Consider the following 19856-nt stretch of genomic DNA (forward strand, 5'->3'; position numbering starts at 1 on the left):
GGGACCGGTTCCGTGGAGAGAGGTTTTTCCACAGACCAAAGAGTGGAAAAGAGTTTTGTGTGCTGCCTGCACCCTGCGGATGGGGCTTTGTTTGTTTGTGTGGACCGGTTGCTGGCATGCTACAGCCCGGTACCAGTCCATGGACTGGGGGTTGGGGACCCCTGATATAGGGGTTGGACCGGAAGATCTCCGAGGGCCCTTCCAACTCTCTTATTTTATGCTCTATGTTCTATTTTTCTTAGTCAGAATTTGAGTTTTCTGTGGTCTTGAAAGAAATAATGCAAAAAAAAAAACTTATCTGGACATGCAGAAATAGAGTAAGGGATCAGAGCTGATCTAACCTCTAATTAAAGTAATCTCATAATTATATACAGTCTGTAACGATATATCCATTTTGAATATTAAATGAAACTTAGATACTGTAACACAGAACCAAATTGTCTCGTCAAGAGCAAGTTCAAAGACTAAGAGTTGACAGATTTATTAAGTCAACCTTTAGTGTCTGGCACGGTCATGTCCTTCCAAGAATTCATTATCACCTTTTTGTAACAACTGAAACATGATCTTTCCAACATTCACCAATTCTAATTTTGGAGGATATAATTGAACAACACATTAACATCTTTTAAGAACTAACTTCCTGTCAAAGATTTGGTTCATAGTTAACGAAGAAGGAATTTCCAAGAACAAGAACAGATTACTTTCCTTTGAGTTCATTACTAAACTCCAGCGTAAGACGAGTAGTTAAATATCAGTTGAAGGATTTAAATAAGGTATTGCTCAGTTGAGCTAGTTTTTAAATCAGAAGAGACTTCTTCGGCATTTCTGAAAACCCGAGATCATCTTTAAAATATTTCAGTTCTCCGTTCCAAATTCTTTATACATTACCCAAGTTTATTTTGAAACTGCTTTTAAGTGATCAGTAATAATGGAACGTTGGTTTAATCTTCGTAAAAGTGCACAGCAATTGAATTTATTTTATTATTTTTATTTATTTATTTTAATCCCATTTATATCCCGCCCTTCTCCAAAGACTCAGGGTGGCTTACAATTTAAGCACAAACCAATGTGCTTAGCAATTATCAAGAGGAGCCGATCTCGTAGGTCTGTACTACCTCAGGCCACAGGGGAAGAAGGATCGCATGTTTGAAAGCAGATTAAAAAAAGGATTACGTGTGATTCTAACAACGTCTAACACCCTTCAGCTTGATAACCGCACTCAATGCGTGCTCAGGTGGGAATTTCCCCCCCCCACACACAACAGAAATTTATATTCGCATTCTCTCGTGGCGTGGAGTAGCATAATGCCAAGGCAAACTCAAACCAAGGCTAGCTGAGCACTTGAGCACTAAAAACTCAAAAATAAAACCCATTCTTCGTTTTTAAAAAAAGAGCAACGTTTAAATAATCCACCAACTCATTTTCACGCAATCGGTGTTTTCGATACGATCACCCAAGCTGTGCTGAGCTCACAGCTTTGTCTCGGAGTTCAGAAGGTTGACAAAAAAGTGTCTTTCCTGTTTTCCACCAGGTGTGGCTCCCCCTGGATACGAAACAGACTTCCTTTCCTGCTTCATGTTTGGTGCATGAGACATGACCAACGCAACCTGACAATTGGGAGGGAAGATCAGAGAATTCCCTTCCAGTAAAGAAACGGTGTTTTTTGTGTCTTGTTGACAGGAAGGGGAAAAAAAAAACAGCCTTGCCAGATCCGTTCTGCTTCCTTTCTCGCTCTTTCCATTTTGCATTAATGGACGCAGTGTTGAAAGGATGAGCTTCCCCCGTAGAGTTTACCCCGATTTGTGGACATTGCAGAATAATATTCGGGGAAGGGGAGGGGTGAGGAAGGGACGTTAAGGAAACCAGCTGTGTGGTCCTGCCAAATTTAAACCTGTTTTCGATGATCTCAACCTTAGCTCCAAACGGGGAGAGAGGCACGAAAAGTTTTAATGTTACACCTTCCCTGTTTCTGAATAGCAAATAGCTTTCCTCTTCTTTGATCTTCAAAAGCCATTTGCTCGAGGTAAAACTTAAAAGATTTCACCTCGATAAAGACAACAAAAAATAAACAAGTGGCAAGCCACTGAAAAGAAAGCCCAAATTACTCAATTATTTTATTTCAACAGAGGTGTGATTTGACCGGTGGGGACCTGCTCTGTGGACACTCGGATTCTATCTTTGACTTCAAACTCCACTGAAGAATGTGCAGAAATAATCTGGGCTGCCCTCATTAGTGTCACTTTGTTCATTGTTTATTTTGATGGGATTGTTGTGATTCAAGGTCAGCCTGTGGGTTCGGCAGTTGGGTTGGACGATTCAGAGGAGGAGGAGGAGGGGGGTGTTGGAGAGCCTGCAGAGGACAGCCCTGAGGCTCCGCAGAGCCCTCAGCCAGGCCCCTCCCATCTGGTCACTATGCAGACCCAGCTGTGTGAGCCTGACAGCGTGGATGAAGATGACCCACAGCTGGCCCTGTTCAAGGACGCCCGACGCAGGAGGCAGTCAATCAGGAGTAAACAGAGGAAGGCAATGGGGCACCTCGGAAGGAGGCAGAGAGAGGCCACGCCCTGAACTGTATTTAAGGGGAATGTGTGGGAGGGCTGGTTTGCTGAAGGCAACCGTTTGAATAGCTCCTGTTTCATGGTTCGTGTTTGCTCTCTTTGCTCTGTTTTATGTTAATAAATTTGGCAGGCTTAGTTCCAGCCTCTTGCCGTTTTGTAAAGGGGTTGTCCCTGCCTTTTCTGCAGGGCCGGTAGTAGGCTGGTACAGAACAGGGATCTCCCAAGGCTAGAAAGTTATATTTGTGTCGTGCTCTCTGAGCTTGGAAGTTTCCTTGCAGGTGTTTCGTTACCAAACTAGGTAACATCAGCAGTGCTAGCCAGCATAGTGGTATTTACATAACTAAAGCATTTGTGACTGCATTTGTTATTTTCGTCGCAAGCCACTGGCTGTGGCAATGATTGTGTTGAATCGGCCCAGGTTTTAGGTGACCCTCAACTTGGGAAGCTGACTGTTTTAACTTTGTTCTCTCTTAATCCACCTGACCTCATAATGGGTGGGAGGGAAAGGATGGACAAGGAACTCTATATACCAATATATGAGTTCCTTTGAGCAATAGCCTTGAATCCAGGAGAATGCCCAATTCGGACTGGAAGAGTTGAAAGGGGAAAATAAATAAAAGTCTGTTTTGCATAAGCCTAGCCTACAGAAAATTAAGCCTGCCAAATTTATTAATACAAAAACAAACGGAACAAGACACGAACCAAGAAACAGGAGCTTTTCAAGCGGTTGTCTTCAACAAACCAGCCCTCCCACGCATTCCCCTTTTATACAGTTCAGGTCGTGGCTTCTCTCTGCCTCCTTCCTAGGTGCCCCATTGCCTTCCTCTGTTTACTCCTGATTGACTGCCTCCTGCGTCGGGCGTCCTTGAACAGGGCCAGCTGTGGGTCATCTTCATCCACGCTGTCAGGCTCACACAGCTGGGTCTGTGTTGTGACCAGGTGGGAGGGGCCTGGCTGAGGGCTCTCATCAGCAAGATCTTCAACCCCCTCAGCAAACTCTTCAACACCCCCCTCCTCCTCTGAGTCGTCCGACCCAACTACCGAACCCACAGGCTGACCCTGAATCACAACAGCAAGCTCCCGTCCTCACCTCAGCTCCTGCCAACCTAGCAGTTCTAAAACGTGCAAATGCGAGTAGATAAATAAGTACCACTTCATTACCATATCTGGTGGACATGCCATGCACTAAAGCTAAAAGATTTCGGTCAAAAATACACATATGGTTGGGAGAAAATGACTAAAAAAAACATATAGAGTTTAAGCCAGAATTGTTTTTGTTAGGAATAATAGGAACACACTTAATCTGACATGTATTAACTGTAGCAAGAATTGTATTTGCTCAATATTGGAAAAATGAAAACCTACCAAGGGAAGAACTAATTAAGAAAATTCTAGATTGTGCAGAAACGGACAGATTGACATTAAAGATAAGAGAGAAAGAAGACTCAGTGTACCTCAGAACATGGGATAATTTTTATCAATGGCTAGAGAAACGCATTAGAGAGAAAGGAATGTTTTATGTACTATGTAACATTGAATACATACTAGTAAGAAGACTATTGAGCGATTAACTAACATATTGTTTATGATAATACAGAAATTAATTATTATTCATTGTTTTTTTAAATTCATGAACCCAGACAACATGCTGTTTGCTAAATATTAGGAATGTTATTTTAAAAAATCCTAACCCTAACCCCAACCCTAACCCTATCCCTAATCCCATAAAAATTAATGGAGTGACATTAGAGTCAAAGGAAGGCTCTGAGGAGCTCCAAGACTCACGGTCGGACGAGGAACCGGGCCCCTCTACTCGCGCTCAGGCTGAGACACAGCTGTGCTGGGAGCCTGAGTTTGACAGTGATGAAGCACAGCTGGGAAATATCCCGGATGCACGAAAGCACCGGCAAGAGAAGCGTGTAGGACAGAGGAATGCAATGGGGCAGCTCCAAAGGCAAAGGAGAAGGCATTAGGAAGCCACGCCTTGGCAGAATTATAAAAAGGGAAGGTGTGGGATGGGCTGGTTGCTGAGGGCAACTGTTCGTGTTGAGGATCGAGTTTCTGTGGACTGTGTTTGTTTGCCTTGGACATTGACTCAGGCCTTTGAGAATACAAGAGGTTGGTTTTTTCTTGGGGTTCCTGCCTGTTTCTTGGAAGAGGGGTTTCTCGTTGTGAGCGTAACAAAGACTCACGTAGGCTGGGACAAAATATACCCCTTTTAGCTTAGAGAAAACAAATGGGGGATCAACTCGTTTGACCATACTCTCCCTCCACTGTAGGAAAATATGAAATAGTCCGGTGTGCGCGCAACCAAGAAAAATAAATGGCGCGTACTTACCCATGCTGAAATAAAATCTCAGATTTCCATAACCCGTCATGTCCATATAAGGAGTGCATAGTTTTCTCTCTCCTTCTCTGAGGAACACCGCCGATGAGCCCGATTCCAAGGTCCCACACTCGGTGCCGATGATCGCTCCAGATATATCCCACCTAAAGACATCCCAGAGATAAGGATCAGTTCATTTCTGAACACTGTTCAAAAATACTAGGTTTTTTCCCCTGTACGGTCTTCAAAATCATGAGACGGGATATGTATGAAGGATCAATACCTACCAAATGAATTTGTCCCCTATTTAAGTTCAAGGGAGAAGACCCTGATGTTTGCACCATCCCCCCAAGAAAGTTAAACTGGTGGGAACATGTGATAAGGCAACAAAATGGTGAGCAGTAGTGGAACACTTAAAAGCATTAGTATAATACTTAAATACTAGTACAAAGTATTAGCGTTGTTTTATAAAGCCTTAGTAAGACCACACTTGGAATATTGCATCCAGTTTGGGTCATCATATTATAAAACAAAATGTTGAGACTCTGGAAAGAGTGCAGAGAAGAGCAACAAAGATGATTAGAGGACTGGAGGCTAAAACGTATGAAGAACGGTTGCTGGAATTGGGTATGTCTAGTCTAGTGAACAGAAGGACTATGAGTGACATGATAGAAGCCTTCCAATAGCTCAGGGGTTGCCCCAAAGAAGAGGGAGTCAAGCTGTTCTCCAAAGCCCCTGAAGGCAGGACAAGAAGCAACAGATGGAAACTGATCAAGGAGAGAAGCAACCTGGAACTAAGGAGAAATTTCCTGACAATGAGAACAATTAACCAGTGGAACAACCTGCCTTCAGAAGTTATGGATTCTCCAACACTGGAAGTTTTTAAGAAGAGACTGGACAGCCATTTGTCTGAAATGATACAGGGTTTCCTGCCTGAGCAGGGGGTTGGACTAGATGACCTCCAAGGTCCCTTCCAACTTTTTTTATTATTATTATTATTATTATTATTATTATTATTATTATTATTATTATTATTATTATTATTATATTTGTTCTCTGTTTAATTTTGTTTCCATTTCCTACGACTACCTTGTTTATTACAGCATTTTTAAACACTTGATTCTTTTATTTGGGGCATAAAGAGTACAAAGAGTTCTTCATCAAGAAACCACATGTGGAATGTATAACTAAAAGAGCTGAACATTTAAACACCTTTCTCTCTTCAGCAAACTCTCCATTCATAAAAGCATGGCTGGTGTATATAATCTTAAATTTTATTATTATTATTATTTTAAAAAAGAAATCAGTTGCTAATAAAAAAAATATCCAGAACAAAATAACAAAAATTAAGAGTGGAGAAGGAAATGAGTGTTTTTGTAATAACAGAGAATAGGAGAGGACTAAAAATTGCCAATGTTCTTTTTTTAAATATTATTTTATAAGCTTATCAAATTAAAAATACAAAAGAAAATGAAAATAGTGGGGAAAGGGGGAAGGGAAAGGGGGAGAGACAGAAGTGTAGCTTAAAGGGGGGAAAAGGAAGAAGCGTATTGACCTCCAACTCTTTTTAGCACAGTGGAATAAAACAGTAACATTACAGCCTCAACGTTTTACTTTTATGTAGCAATTAGGCTTATATACTGCTCCAAAGTGCTTTACAGCCCTCTCTAAGTGGTTTACAGAGTCAGCATAAGCCCCCGACAATCTGGACCCTCATTTTACCGACCTCAGAAGGATGGAAGGCTGAGTCAACCTTGAGCTGGTCAGGATCGAACTCCTGGCAGTGGGCAGAGTTAGCCTGCAATACTGCATTCTCACCACTGAGCCACCACGGCTTAGATAGCAACAGCATTAGCACTTAGACTTATATGCCGCTTCATAGTGTTTTACAGCCCTCTCTAAGCAGTTTACAGAGTCAGCCTATCGCCCCCGACAATCTGGGTCCTCCTTTTACCGACCGCGGAAGGACAGAAGGCTGAGTCAACCTTGAGCCGGTCAGGATCGAACTGCTGGCAATCGGCAGAGTTTGTCTGCAATACGGCATTCTAAGTACTCTGCCACCACGGCTCAAATAAGTTTTTAAAGACAGAATTTGTAATGTTTTTGTCAGTATGCATGGATTTCATAAAGGAAATGTGTTGAAACGGGCTAACAGAATTAGGACGGCTGTTTTATTGGGATATCTCCCAGGAAACCCATTTAGACTAATGTTGACTGGCAATTAGAAATTTTTTAATTGGAACAGCTGTCCCATCGCTTTCAGCCCATCGAGAGACGTTCTGCAATTTAATATGGTGAAATGACACCCACGTTTATATCGCCACGCTCAATAAGTGATAAATTTCTAGCTAACCTCAAAAACTTCAGGCAGCTCTGAAAGTTCACAGGACTAAGCCACAATCCTTTAAGCAGCGTTTGGCACTTTACACATTTAGAAACAATACAGTATACAGGTGATATTCTGTCATATTTCAACAGGAAAAATGTCAATACTGTATGCTTGAATATTTACACTATCTCAGTTCTCATGGCCACTTCAGTCACTTCAATGAAGCCCTCACTGAGCTTGGTTTCTTTCTTGCAGATGTTTCATAACCCATCTAGGTAACACCATCGCTGATGATGTTACCTGGATGGGTAATGAAATGTCTGCAACAAAACCACCAAGGTCAGAGAGTACCAAGGACCTCACAGTTCCACCCTGGGCTATGTCTATTCTCTTCTATTGGTCCAACCCTTTTAGTTCCTAAGGGTAAAGGTAAAGGTTCCCCCGCACATGCGTGCTAGTCGATTCCGACTCTAGGGGCCGGTGCTCATCTCCGTTTCAAAGCCGAAGAGCCAGCGCTTGTCCGAGGACGTCTCCGTGGTCATGTGGCCGGCATGACTAGACGCCAAAGGCGCATGGAACGCTGTTACCTTCCCACCGGAGTGGTCCCTATTTTTCTACTTGCATTTTTACGTGCTTTCAAACTGCTAGGTTGGCAGAAGCTGGGACGAGTAACAGGCACTCACTCTGTTACGTGGCACTCGGGATTCGACCCGCCAAACTGCCAACCATCTGATCGACAAGCTCAGCATCCTAACCCACTGAGCCACCGCGTCCCTTTTCAGTCCCTATTCAGCCTTATTTTATCTTGATAAAGAATCTTGATTCTTGGAAGCAAAAGACTTTTAAAACAGTTGAAAGTTAAAGATGAGTGGGATTTTTCTCTCTGCTAGCAGACTACCAGCCATTTTTTTTAATTAAAAAAAGCCTATATTTTATTTTGCTTTAGATTTATAACTCAGCTTAGCCATTCTAAAACCAAAGTTTAAAACAGATCTCTGGAAGTTTGTGTAATCGGCGCAGTTGCTTAGAAATGGTGTAGAACAGTCAAGTGTCATCGTAAAAGGAAGAAAAGGGAGGTTTCTAAAAATAGTGCTTATATTAAAACTGCTGCGCCACTGGCCCGTGTTCCTAATTTCAGGAAGGTAGAGAAATCAAATTGTACAAAATATGAGTTGGAAAGGAGATTATACGTCAGCTAGTCCTTCTCCTTTTATGTTGAAAAGTGACAGTACCGATGCTTAAAAGTTCTCTTAGCTTTAATTGTCTTGACTCACCTCCCTAATTCAACAATGTTGGGTCCCCCCCCTTTTTTTTTACAGCAATGATTGATTTTGGCCGAAAAACTGACATTCGTACAACCTGATGACTTTGTTCCTTCATTCCTAGCTTAACCACATTTTCCCCTTCCTGTTGATCTGACTTATTACACAACTTATACACATTTTCCTTTCTGACAGTGCTCTGGCTATTATCTGGCCAGCCTCAGCCCTGTTATTCTGCCGAAATACTCAGTATTCAAAGAAGAGAACAATCAGTCACTTGATGGTTCAATGTTCTCAACTCCTTGCCTGGTTTAACCGGGACTAAAGTATATTGAGGGACGCGGTGGCTCAGTGGGTTAGGACGCTGAGCTTGTCGATCAGAGGGTCGGCAGTTTGGCGGGTCGAATCCCGAGTGCCGCATAACAGAGTGAGCGCCTGTTACTCGTCCCAGCTTCTGCCAACCTAGTAGTTCGAAAGCACGTAAAAATGCAAGTAGAAAAATAGGGACCACTCCGGTGGGAAGGTAACAGCGTTCCGTGCGCCTTTGGCGTCTAGTCATGCCGGCCACATGACCACGGAGACGTCCTCGGACAAGCGCTGGCTCTTTGGCTTTGAAACAGAGATGAGCACCGGCCCCTAGAGTTGGAAACGACTAGCACGCATGTGCGGGGGAACCTTTACCTTTACCTTAAAGTATATTGAAGCTTGTTCTTACTTTCTGTAGTACAATTTGAGTTGGGCGATCAAGAACTGATGCTAGGGGCCGTGCATTGCACAGAAAGGCCATTCTGATGGCGAGGTGCATGATTTAAAATAAATTTAACTTGGGGTTGAATTCATTTTAAATCATGCATCTCACTGTCTGAGGCCAAGATAATTAGGGGGCTGAAGACTAAAAGATATGAAGAACGGTTGCAGGAACTGGGTATGTCTAGTCTGGTGAAAAGAAGGACCAGGGGTGACGTGATAGCAGTCTTCCAATATCTCAGGGGTTGCCCCAAAGAAGAGGGAATCAAGCTATTTTCCAAAGCACCCAAAGGCAGGACAAGAAGCAACGGATGGAAACTAGTCAAGGAGAGAAGCAACCTGGAACTAAGGAGAAACTTCCTGACAGTTAGAACAATTAACCAGCGGAACAACCTGCCTCCAGCAGCTGTGAATGCTCCAACACTGGAAGTCTTTAAGAAGAGGCTGGACAGCCATTGGTCTGAAATGGGATGGGGTTTCCTGCTTGTGTGTGTGGGGGCTGGACTAGAAGACCCCCATCACCAGCATTCATTCTTTTGTCTGGCTGTTAGATTCAGGGATCGTATGCTTAAAACGGATGCTTGCAAAGAATTCATCCAGAGTGGACGCTGAATTGCATCTCAGCCTGTACGAAATCCTCCTGTAAACCTGACACAGCGTGAACGGCTGTGCGTTTTCCTTAACCGTCTGGCTGTCACAGCGTGAAATGAACTGGAGATCTCACCAAGCAATTCCATCATTACTAATATGGCAGTTCAGAAGCTGAACTACGGGAGGTCAGCCTTCAAGTCAAAAAGATAATTCTTCAAAGGCTGATGGCCTGCGTAATGGAAATATTCATTCAGACGTTTTTTCCATGAAATTCTTTGTTCGCTGGAAGTTCCTGGAAGCATGTACAGTATGTACTTTTTGACTTCTGGGCAAAAAAAACACACAAAACAAAACGGCAGCAATGTTGAGTGTTTGGGCATATAATGCCTCATTTTAAAGGGTCATAATTCGCTACTGATTGAATTGTGGTAAATTTGTAATAGCTGAAGAGAAGGTATTCCAGGCAGATTGTATATTTGGAGCAGACAGATATTCTAAGCATCTAAGATCTTGAGGAACAGAGACATCGCAGGTTAACTTGAATTGAATGTTTAGTGTTTAGATCCATTCCTTATCTCCATAGGATATAAATTCTGAAGCTCTTCCTATAGCAACCTCACAGTACTATGGGTTTGTAGGAAAGCACCTAAGATGTACTACAGCTAAAAATTCAAATGGATGAAAACTCTGGACAATAGGATCTTATTTCTAACCAGACTGTAAGAAATCAGATACGGACACAATTAGTTCTAATTTATAGTTGAAGTATTTCTGATTTTTCCCCCCCAATCCATAAATTCTGGGGAATGGATTGGCAGCCGGATACAAAAGCTGTGCAAATTTGATCTCTGATGTCTACACTCACTAAATAGTAAGATTCTTTTGATGTTCTGAGCTTTAATAACTCCAAAAGAGATGGTGATTAGAGGATAGATAGATAGATAGATAGATAGATAGATAGATAGATAGATAGATAGACAGACAGACAGACAGACAGACAGACAGACAGACAGACAGACAGATGATAAAGATAGATAGGTTTGGTTGGCGAAGCCAAAAAGTGAAACAAGGCTACTTGCAAAGTACAATGGTGTGATTGACACTCTGCCTGTCTTTTTATGGGCATTGCATAAAAAAAACAGGCAAAACTCGGACCAGACCATTTGTGGCCTTCATCTTGACTTTCATTTATTTATTTATTTTTACCATAACCTTCAAGCACCTTTGCCACCCCTGTGGATTTTATTAATATACTGAGCGGTGTCAGATGTACCCAAAATGCCACTTGTTTTATTTTTCAGATGTTTTTAAAAGTATTGGATAGGGTGAAACATGCTTGCTTTTTAAAAAAAAAAACAGGTTGAAAAATTAAATTTGGCCGTAAATTCATTTCTATCACCATAAAAAAGGGTAAGTTGTGTCAGTGTCAGAATCCATTTATATCATATTCATAAATGGAATGTTTCAAACATTGTTCCATGGATTCTGCCATCTCCCGAAGAGAAGAGAATGGATGTGTATTGAACCGGTATTAGGCATTTCAAAGGAAAGGAGAAGCCTTTTGAACTGGGGAAACAAAAGGGGGGCTAGCATCTGGCTTGTGTCACGGAAGAGAGCAATAAACATGAAAGGTCCTAAGTTCCTTTTTCCCACGAGAGGGATGATACGAGGTACAGGATGGGGGGCTGACCAAATGGGGTTAAGGGGGGTTAAACCGGGAACTCTTTATAAGGGTTTACTTCGTGGAATAATATTAAGTCCTGTCTCGTATTCCTACAACCAAGCATGTCATAGTAAAGATTCTTTTTGGAATAGATTTGACTCCAAGAATTTTGTCTTCCTAAGAGGTGGTTTGGGGTGGGTCCTGACAGGTAGGTTGGAGATGGATTTTTCTGAAAAAACCAAAACCAAAACGATGCTCACTTTCTCCTATCTTGTTCGATCTCATTATGCAAGAGCGGAGGCAGCATGTTAAAGTATGACAAGAACATTTGATGCCTTAATATATTAAAAAAAAACCAACAGAACAAAATGTAATACAATGTTTGGCACATGGCAGGCCCATTCTTCTTCAAAATCCTTGCAGAGATATAACTCAACTGCGGCTTGCATCAAATGCGTTTTAGGCAACAGCGGGGTTAGCAATTAATTTTCACATTCTGCTACGTTAATCCCCATCGATGAAGAATCGTAGAGAATGGCCGCACTTTATATCAACCTGAGTTGGATTTAGATGTTTATTCCTAGATATTCGTGGGGTTTCTGGATACAAGGCAAAGGGTTTGCATCAATCAAAAGCCAGAATTGTGATCCTTTTTTTCCTGGAAGATTAAGCTTAACTTATACCAACAGCTTTCTCTGTTGTTGGTAGGTAGACGTAATCAACAGATCAAAAGGACCGTCTTTCCCAAAATTCTACTTTGGCCTAGGTTTTGTTTTCGATAAGAGCATTTCAAGACCTGGTCTAGAATCCTAACAATGGGGTGCAGAGACATAAAACTGAGTTTTCAGCCTTGTTCTCTTGATGGGATTCTGATTCTTGACTGTGGCAGCATTCAGGCGACTGAACTTGGACCACAGGTACATGACCCTATTAATCATCACCAATCATTTCATCAATGCATCTTAGATATGCAAAACAGAAGGGCAGCAGTCACAGGATGTCTAACCTAACAGGCGGGGTCTGATAGTAAGCGAAAGAGGGACAAGCGTGCAAAAAGAGAGAGGGTTTTTGGTGATAGGTAAAATCCATCACGGTGTACACGTTGCCCGTAATTTTAAAGGATGAAAAAGAATTGGGGAAGCACACTCATAATGCCCAAAAGGAAGACTTGGCATCTTCAGTGGTATCTCTTTAACATTATTATGGTCATTCAGATTTGGGTTATCCATGTAGACTATCCCGTGGTGGCGTGGCGGTTGGGATGCAGCATTGCAGGCTGACTCTGCACTCCCACTGCCAGCAGTTCGATCCTGACCGGCTCAAAGTTGACTCAGCCTTCCATCCTTCAGTAAAATGAGGACCTGGATTGTTGGGCGGCAACATGTTGACTCTGTAAACTGCTTAGAGGGGGCTTTAAAGCACTGTGAGGCAGTTATATAGGTCTAAGTGCTATTGATAAGTCGGAAGGAAGGAAGGAAGGAAGGAAGGAAGGAAGGAAGGGAGGGAGGGAGGGAGGGAGGGAGGGAGGAGCTGTGGTAGTGCAGTAGTTAGAATGCATCGTTGCAGGTTGCCAGGAGTTCGATCCTGATGGGGCATAAGGTTGACTCAGCCTTCCATTCTTCCGAAGTCATTAAATGAGGACCCAGATTGTTGGGGGTGCAATACGCTGACTCTGCTTAGAGAGGGCTGTAACGCACTGTGAAGCGGTATAGAAGTCTTAGTGCTATTGCTATCCCACCCAACCTAATAGAAATGTAATGTTAATGAGGCTTTCACACGCGCAAGTTGTTAACTCTTGCTAATTTCTCAAGCCCAAAGTGGAAGCTGTAAAGTGAGAAAGACAGAAGAGTTGCAATAACCAAGAAGCGGAGGCCTTCTCTTCAGAGGGAACGATATACAAAAGAATGCAATTTGTCCCCAACTGGGGGAGGGGGGAAATGGCAACCCATTTACAGGGGCCGAACAGAATTTAACAAATGAGCGTAAGTTATCCGAAGCAGAGACGTCACCCTGCCAACAAAAGTGCGTACAGTCAAGGCCATGGTCTTCCCAGTTGCAATGTATGGCAGTGAAAGTTGGGCCGTAAGAAAGGCCGAGCGCCAAAGAATTGAGGCCTTTGAACTGTGGTGCTGCGAGTCCCTTGGACTACAAGGCGATCAAACCGGTCAGTCCTAGAGGAGATCAACCCTGACTGCTCTTTAGAAGGCCAGATCCTGAAGTGGAAGCTCAAATCCTTTGGCCACCTAATGAGGACTCACTGGAGAAGAGCCTAATGCTGGGAAAGGTTGAAGGCAAGAGAAGAAGGGGACGACAGAGAAGGAGGTGGCTGGATGGAGTCCCTGAAGCAGGAGGAGTGAGCTTAAATGGACTCCAGAAGATGGCAGAGGACAGGAAGGCCTGGAGGAAGGTTGTCCATGGGGTCACGAGGGGTCAGACACGACTTCGCAGCTAACAACAACAACAAAGTTATCCAAGGAGACAGGCTAGTCCCCAAGATGATACATTCAGTACAGCTTCTCCACAGTAAAGACATAAGCAGTTCCTTTGCAGGCCAAAGAGAGATCAGATAACGAGAAGCGACAGAGGATAAGATAAGGTTGGAGCCTGGAGAATCAAATAAACAGGTCCAAAGACAGATTCAGAAATTAGAGTTAATGAATGGTTCATTCTACCCCTGCAGGCCACGCCAACCGGGAAACCAGCGATCTTCTGCAGCAAAGGAAAAATTGGACATGAAAAGAAAACTACGGTTGGACTAAACTTGGTCTGTCTGAAACCTGCAAGATCAGATGGTGAAGACAAATTAGCCTCGGCTGGTTTTTCTTACGCAGTTGGGATGACAGATGACCGCATCCAATTCTCAGCCACAGGATCTCTGCCACATAAGGGATCAATATGAGGCTGCGGGATATCAGAGAGAGAAAAGGATAGGAAGAAACACTGAATAGCTACCCATTCTCTGAACATCGTCCATCCTGGGCACTGAATGAGGCAGGGATCCTGTGGGAAAAAAGAGTATGTGATCGTAGCATTAGAGGATTCGTCGTAATGACTGTGAACAATTCTGGAGAGTTACAAATGTTGAATCAATAGGTTCAAGAATTAATGTTACTTTATACGAACCAAGGAAGGCTGTCTTGAACCTTTTAAATAATTGAGATGGCATCTTCCATCAGCCTTAGTCAGCATGGAGAATGGTGACGTATGATCAAAATCATATTCTGGAATGGAATGAGTAGAGTAGAGTAGAGTAGAGTAGAGTAGAATAGAATAGAATAGAATAGAATAGAATAGAATAGAATAGAATAGAATAGAATAGAATAGAATAGAATGGAATGGAATGGAATGGAATGGAATGGAGTGGAGTGGAGTGGAGTGGAGTGGAGTGGAGTGGAGTGGAGTGGAGTGGAGTGGAGTGGAATGGAATAGAATAGAATAGAATAGAATAGAATAGAATAGAATAGAATAGAATAGAATAGAATAGAATAGAATAGAATAGAATAGAATAGAATAGAATAGAATAGAATGGAATGGAATAGAGAATGAAATGGAATGGAATGGAATGGAGTGGAGTGGAGTGGAGTGGAGTGGAGTGGAGTGGAGTGGAGTGGAGTGGAATAGAATAGAATAGAATACTGTAGAATAGAATAGAATAGAATAGAATAGAATAGAATAGAATAGAATAGAATAGAATAGAATAGAATAGAATAGAATAGAGAATGGAATGGGATGGAATGGAATGGAATGGAATAGAATAGAATGGAATGGAATGGAATGGAATGGAGTGGAGTGGAATAGAATAGAATAGAATAGAATAGAATAGAATAGAATAGAATAGAATAGAATAGAATAGAATAGAATAGAATAGAATAGAATAGAATGGAATGGAGTGGAGTGGAGTGGAGTGGAGTGGAGTGGAGTGGAGTGGAGTGGAGTGGAGTGGAGTGGAATGGAATAGAATAGAATAGAATAGAATAGAATAGAATAGAATAGAATAGAATAGAATAGAATAGAATAGAATAGAATGGAATGGAATGGAATAGAGAATGAAATGGAATGGAATGGAATGGAATAGAATGGAATGGAATGGAATGGAATGGAGTGGAATGGAGTGGAGTGGAATAGAATAGAATAGAATAGAATAGAATAGAATAGAATAGAATAGAATAGAATAGAATAGAGAATGGAATGGGATGGAATGGAATGGAGTGGAGTGGAATAGAATAGAATAGAATAGAATAGAATAGAATAGAATAGAATAGAATAGAATAGAATAGAATAGAATAGAATAGAATAGAATAGAATAGAATGGAATGGAATGGAATGGAATGGAATGGAATGGAATGGAATGGAATGGAATGGAATGGAATGGAATGGAATGGAATGGAACGGAACGGAATGGAATAGAATTCATTATTGATCAAGTGTGATTGGACACACAAGGAATTTGTCTCCGGTGCATAAGCTCTCTTATGGAGAATATTAAACTGCCTATAGATGCTGACACTAGCTGAAGTACAGTAAGTGGACTTGGCTTTAAAAGGATGGGAAAGACTGTAATGATGGTCATACAGTAGTTTTAGAATTTAGATCTTGGCAAGGCAGATACATGAATACTAAAGAGATTGTTCGAAAGAAGTGACGGAATTAAAAGATGCTCAGGAATGCCTTTCTGGAGACTCGCTTCTTGCAGCTTCTGTTTGAGCATTTAACTGAAAAATATCCAGCATCCACACCACTAGGAAGAAATTAAAATCCCAAACAAAGAATTCAAAATAGGCTAAAGCACAGCCACAGGAATTTCTTACTATCAAGCACATCTGATAGCCAGAGGACAGGTGACATCCACAGCCATGATGTAAATATGTGCTTCCACTGTCCTACTTGTACCATTTATTTGCTTCGTTGAAAAACGTGAATCATGTCTTGAGATCTCCAGAGGAAACTGAATGCCCTATAAAAACCACTTAACCAGCACGCTGGCATTGAAATGAGATTTTTGCCCTGGAACTAATCTCTTTCTCCTCTGCTGAGCTAATGGTTCGTGATATGTATTCTCTATTTGGAGTGCCAATATCATCAATATTAATATAGTGTCAGTAACGGTTGGGATAAGCATTTGTAAATTAATTTCGGTGATCTGGTCATTAGAGCACGATAGGGGCACCATATATATATATATATATTCTCTGGGTTTTTCCACAGGAGATTCCTTCAGGTTTTATATCTCCATGTTCTTACCAAGATGCCAACAGTGTTTTTTGTAAATAAAAAGTGGGTCGTTTCAAAACCTTATCCTTTGGAAGCTACCAACCCTTCTCGACTCCTTTGTCCTCAAAATTTGGGGGAATCCCATGATTTTATTACTATCCCATGTCGCTAAAAACAGCAAAACATTTGGCTGAAGATATCGTATCAATCCCTCTGAAGAGTTAGCACTCTTATATTCAGAAAAATATGGGACTAAAAAGTTCCATTTAGCTTATGAGTAAATTTTAGATTGTTATAATTTATTATATTGGAAAGTTTTCTTTTTTCTTATTATTAGTTTTAATTATACGGTATTATTATTGTATTAGTATAAGTTGGATATCTTAGATTGTTTGTAATTATGTTATAGGCGGGTTAAAGTGCATTATGTATTTGGTTATTTATATAGTTGGTTAATGTTAGTTAGATTATGATTATTATATATTTGTAACCCTGTAATCAGCTTTGGGAAGTGGGGGAGGGGGAGGGTGGGGTTTAGGGGTGGGTTGGGATGGGATAATATTGTAACTTTTATAAAACTTTTCAATAAAAAAAAGAGTTAGCACTCACCCTTTTGGCTGGCTCTCAAATTCTTCGGCCCATTGTTCCTGAGTATCTTCAGTAGACAGGTCCACGTCACGCGTCGTGGCGAAATTTAACTCGTTGCCTTCGGTTCCGTGGAAGTAAATGGCATTTCCATCTGACTGACAGCTATGCTACAGAAGGACACACGCAGGAAGAAACTATTAAGTCAATTTTGTTCGCGAGCTTTGCGGGGAAAAAGACGTATGATTTAACACAGGGGTGTCAAACTCAATTTCATTGAGGGCCGCATCAGCATTGCGGTTGCCCTCAAGGGGCCGGGTGGGTTTTGCCAGGGTGGGCGTGGCCTACTGGGTGGGCGTGGCTAGAGTGTGTATGGCCTACTGGGTGGGCCATACATCTACATCGTTCGCCTCAAGGGTGCCTATGGGGGCCTGGGCAGGAGTGGGACAGATCTGAGGGTCTCTGGCAGAAGGAGGGTCTCTGGGCCAGGGCCAAGGCAGTGGGGGCCGTTCCCTCACTGTTTCTAGGATGGCTTCATGGGCCACATGAAACCACCTCGCGGGCCGGATCCGGCCCCCGGGCCTTGTGTTTGACATGTCTGATTTAACAGATGGCTTATAGCGCAAACTAAAACTCAAAAAGAGATTCAGCCTCGCCTGCTTCCACACCAATTTTGAGTGATGAATCATTTTTTTCAAACACAATCATTTTTAACTTCAAGCTCTACCTAACATTACAAAGTCATATGTTCGTTCATACATTCTTTACAAAGGACATACACTCAATTTTGTAGCTATTATGATTGTTGGATGAGCGGGTACAAAAACAGCCGGGGAAGGGATTGAAGCCTGGCAAATGGGCCCTTGTCTGTCAACAGGAGTGCTGATTTACTACCAGCTTATCAAGTACTTAGAAGGCCAGGGGCTTGGCAGCACAAGGAAACAATAGCCAAAGACTTAATCTACCTAATCAACAACTAAAAAGCCACACACAAGGATTAGTCCGAAAACGTGGAAGACTAAACCTTGGGTCCCAATGACCAAACCTGACTGGATCCTGCAACATTACAAAGTCCATCCTATTTTGGTGACTATTCATCATGGCAACCCTATATTTGTCAATCACAAATAGGTATACACACAGGGCACTTGACGCACATAAAAAATATGGCAGAACTTGAATTGTGTTGCCATCTTTTAATTTTTTAAACACACACACACACACACACACACACACACACACACACACGTAGCTTTCCCTGTATGACTATGCTGCTTCTTTAATGCTCACTGTGGGCTGCCCAACTATTTTTCATTCAGGCTGATCCCTGAGTGATTTGTAGAATAATAGAGTTGGAAGGGACCCTGGAGGTCTTCTAGTCCAACCCCCTGCTCAGGCAGGAGACCCTATACCAGGGGTGTCAAACTCAATTTCATTGAGGGCTGCATCAGCATTGCGGTTGCCCTCAAAGGGCCGGGTGGGTGTGGCTTGGGTGGGCGTGGCCTACTGGGTGGGCGTGGCTAGAGTGCGTATGGCCTACTGGGTGGGCGTGGCCAGCTCTACATCGTTGGCATCAAGGGTGCCTATGGGGGCCTGGGCAGGAGTGGGACAGATCTGAGGGTCTCTGGCAGGAGGAGGGTCTCTGGGCCAGGGCCAAGGCAGTGGGGGCCGTTCCCTCGCTGTTTCCAGGATGGCTTCATGGGCCGCATGAAACCACTTCGCGGACCGGATCCGGCCCCCAGGCCTTGTGTTTGACATGTCTGCCCTATACCTTTTCAGACAAATGGTTGTTCAGTCTCTTTTCTGAAAGCCTCCAGTGATTTATTTGACAGTAGCCTAAGCATTTTAAATTTTCATTGCAGTAAATCCCCCTCCCCCAAAATAACATAATGAAAGCAATGAAAATCAGCTATCGCTAGTATTAGCTGGTTAGTTGTTATTAATTTATATATAATTACTGTATCACATTATTAACTTTCATACAGAGGTGACTCTTTCAAGCATTCCTTTTTTTAAAAATGCATTTTTATTAAAGAATTTAAAAATATATATAAGAAAGGAAAAAGAGGAAAAAAAGAAGTAGAAAATAATTGCACAGGGGATATACATATCGTGGACAATGTTATTTTTTTCAGTATTTCGTTCCTGGATTTTAAATGAATTATATCATTTTTTTTAAAAAAGTACATGAGCGCATTACATTGTTTTGAAGATCATCTAGAGTCATGAAACTCTAAACAGAATCTTTGTATCAGAAAAAGTAGTCAGAACAGTATAGACCATAAAATAAATTAGTCAATTCTGATTAAAAGTCTACTGCGATATTAATAATAATAATAATAATAATAATAATAATAATAATAATAATAATAATAATAATAATAATAATAATAAAAAGTTGGAAGGGACCTTGGAGGTCATCTAGTCCAACCCCCTGCTCAGGCAGGAAACCCTATACCATTTCAGGCAAATAGCTGTCCAGTCTCTTCCTAAAAACCTCCAGTGTTGGAGCATTCACAGCTTCTGGAGGCAGGTTGTTCCACTGGTTAATTGTTCTAACTGTCAGGAAGTTTCTCCTTAGTTC

General features: G+C 42.0%; 1 protein-coding gene across 1 annotated transcript in view; it reads right to left on the reverse strand.

Moving 5' to 3' along the window:
* Positions 1-19856, reverse strand: part of RELN (reelin) — a gene marked incomplete at its 5' end in the record, with an annotated part of 292461 nt that overhangs the window by 144460 nt on the left and 128145 nt on the right. The window contains 3 exons of the mRNA XM_083366535.1: positions 4897-5048; positions 14429-14476; positions 17297-17442. Coding sequence (XP_083222661.1) covers positions 4897-5048; positions 14429-14476; positions 17297-17442 — 346 coding nt within the window. The remainder of the gene's footprint in view (positions 1-4896; positions 5049-14428; positions 14477-17296; positions 17443-19856) is intronic.

The sequence above is a fragment of the Vipera ursinii genome (genome assembly GCF_947247035.1).
Source record: "Vipera ursinii genome assembly, chromosome: 6".
In the NCBI taxonomy this organism is placed as follows: Eukaryota; Metazoa; Chordata; class Lepidosauria; order Squamata; family Viperidae; genus Vipera; species Vipera ursinii.